The following is a 2,607-nucleotide window of genomic DNA, read 5'->3' as shown; positions in this document are numbered from 1 at the left end:
AACGTTTGTTTGTTTAATTATTTGCACTGTTTTTAGTTTAGTTTAGTTTAATTTAATATTATTATATTTTTATTGTATGTATTGTGCATTTTTACAGTTTATATTTAATATTTTGTACTCCCTCTATTTTTTTTATTGTAATTTGTATTGCTTTGCCCTGTATCAATAAATGCTGCTGTAGCGAAGAAGAAAAAAAATCTCCTTGTAGAATTAATAAAGTAAGTATCTATCTATCTATCTATCTATCTATCTATCTATCTATCTATCTATCTATCTATCTATCTATCTATCTATCTATCTATCTATCTATCTATCTATCTATCTATCTATCTATCTATCTATCTATCTATCTATCTATCTATCTATCTATCTATGCCCTCTGCTGCCCTCTGCTGGTCACTACAAGTACAGCTGCCCCTCTGCTGCCCTCTGCTGGTCACTACAAGTACAGCTGCCCCTCTGCTGCCCTCTGCTGGTCACTACAAGTACAGCTGCCCCTCTGCTGCCCTCTGCTGGTCACTACTACAAGTACAGCTGCCCTCTGCTGCCCTCTGCTGGTCACTACAAGTACAGCTGCCCCTCTGCTGCCCTCTGCTGGTCACTACAAGTACAGCTGCCCCTCTGCTGCCCTCTGCTGGTCACTACAAGTACAGCTGCCCCTCTGCTGCCCTCTGCTGGTCACTACAAGTACAGCTGCCCCTCTGCTGCCCTCTGCTGGTCACTACAAGTACAGCTGCCCTCTGCTGCCCTCTGCTGGTCACCCCCAGAAGCTGCTGTGCTCTGATTGGCTGTCCTCGCTTGTACCGGAGCGCGCGAATGTGTCTCGGTCTGTGTGCTCAGTAAACTAGCTGTTAGCTTAGCGTCGTTCACACTATGGTTTAAACAGCGCCGTCCGGTTTCAGCGACACCGAACTCTCTCCGCGTCTCGATTAACCCGAAAGGTTCCGTTGTTTTGTCAGCTACTTGAGGATTAGACACGATGGCGGACAAGGAAGGTAACGTGAATGTTTCGTTTTCAGCGGCAATAAAAAAAAAAAAAACCCGATGTTTTCTGACGTGTGTGTGAAGCTAGCTGCCCGGCTAGCTGAGGTAGCGGCTAACGCGAGCTGCCGGCTAGCTTATTGTGCTAACCCTTCACGAGACGAGGTGTCTCACAGATGAGACGACGAGCTGCTCGGCTCGTTTCCTTTCAATCCTGCGTGCACGAAGCAGCGAGCAAAGGGTGCAGCACGGCTGTCTCGTTGTGTAGCCGGGATGGGGATGGGGGGGGGGGGGGGGGTGCTAATGCGTTAGCAAGAGCTTTAATTTATGAACGGGGAGCGTGAAGGTGATTTGTCTGGACGGAAGGACTTCACCGGGGGGGGGGACAAGTCCATTCAGTGGACATTTGTCCACCGGAAAGACCATTTTAAACCCTTGATAAAGCGCCGTAGCGGAGATCTTGTCTCCTCACGTTGAACGGATAACCAAAGACGTGCGCGTGCGCGTGCAAATATCCAAATCAAAGCTTTGATGTTGTGTGTGTCCACGCCGATTGTGTCCTCCTCTACTTCCGCCCCCTCCAGCTGGTGCGTTTGACGACGCAGTGGAGGAGAGGGTGATCAACGAGGAGTACAAGATCTGGAAGAAGAACACGCCCTTCCTGTACGACCTGGTGATGACCCACGCCCTGGAGTGGCCCAGCCTCACCGCTCAGTGGCTGCCCGACGTCTCCAGGTAGAGAGACAACGACCGTCCTCACCTCGTCCTCACCTCGCCCTCGTGCCAGCGTGAAACCTTTCCCCGAGTGAATAATAATAATAATAATAATAATAATAATAATGTCATCGATGATCGCGCTTTCTTTTCGTTTCCAGGCCGGAGGGGAAAGATTACAGCGTGCACCGACTGGTGTTGGGCACTCACACGTCTGATGAGCAGAACCACCTGGTCATCGCCAGCGTCCAGCTGCCCAACGACGACGCCCAGTTTGACGCGTCGCACTACGACAGCGAAAAAGGAGGTTGGCGACTTGTTCGTCCGAAATCAGTGTGACTAATCAGCGAGTTAGACTTTTTATTTATACTTGTAGTAGGTCCGTGGTGTACATTTATTCTAAGTAGTGTATTATTATAATAATATCGTATTGCCTTTATATTGCATGTTTTTACTATAAATACATTTCCTGATGTTTCCCTTCAGAGTTTGGAGGCTTTGGCTCTGTGAGCGGCAAGATCGAGATAGAAATCAAGATCAACCATGAGGGAGAGGTGAACCGTGCCCGCTACATGCCCCAGAACCCCTGCATCATCGCCACGAAGACCCCCACCTCAGACGTGCTGGTGTTTGACTACACCAAGCATCCCTCCCAGCCAGGTACATAGATCAAACACGGGACAAGGCACTGCTGAAGGTCACGTGTGGTTGACGACCTTATGGAGGGGGGGGGTGGAGTAATTGGTACCTTTTTTTTATTTTTATTTTTTTACAACTAGTGAAAAGTATTGAAGAATACTTAATGCATTATATTCTCCTCAAAAGCTTCTGGAGAGTGTCGTCCTGATCTGCGTCTCAGAGGCCATCAGAAAGAAGGCTATGGTCTGTCCTGGAATCCAAATCTGTCCGGCT

The 2,607-nt window shown here is 48.3% G+C and overlaps 1 protein-coding gene across 1 annotated transcript; it reads left to right on the top strand.

The window, feature by feature from the left end:
* Window positions 1-835: 835 nt before the first annotated feature.
* LOC138615026 (histone-binding protein RBBP4-like) lies at window positions 836-2,603 on the top strand (the record flags this gene model as incomplete). The annotated part of the gene is made up of 5 exons (XM_069688668.1): window positions 836-995; window positions 1,566-1,716; window positions 1,857-2,002; window positions 2,182-2,355; window positions 2,521-2,603. Coding segments are annotated over exons 1-5 (570 nt in total), but the record flags the coding sequence as incomplete, so codon positions are not given.
* Window positions 2,604-2,607: the final 4 nt, after the last annotated feature.

This window comes from Brachyistius frenatus, unplaced genomic scaffold, assembly GCF_029030835.1.
Source record: "Brachyistius frenatus isolate BFR_SWC_R1_liver_20210118 unplaced genomic scaffold, ASM2903083v1 Contig_665, whole genome shotgun sequence".
NCBI lineage: Eukaryota > Metazoa > Chordata > Actinopteri > Embiotocidae > Brachyistius > Brachyistius frenatus.
Note: the sequence above shows the minus strand (reverse complement) of the source record. Positions and strands in the feature narration are given on the sequence as shown.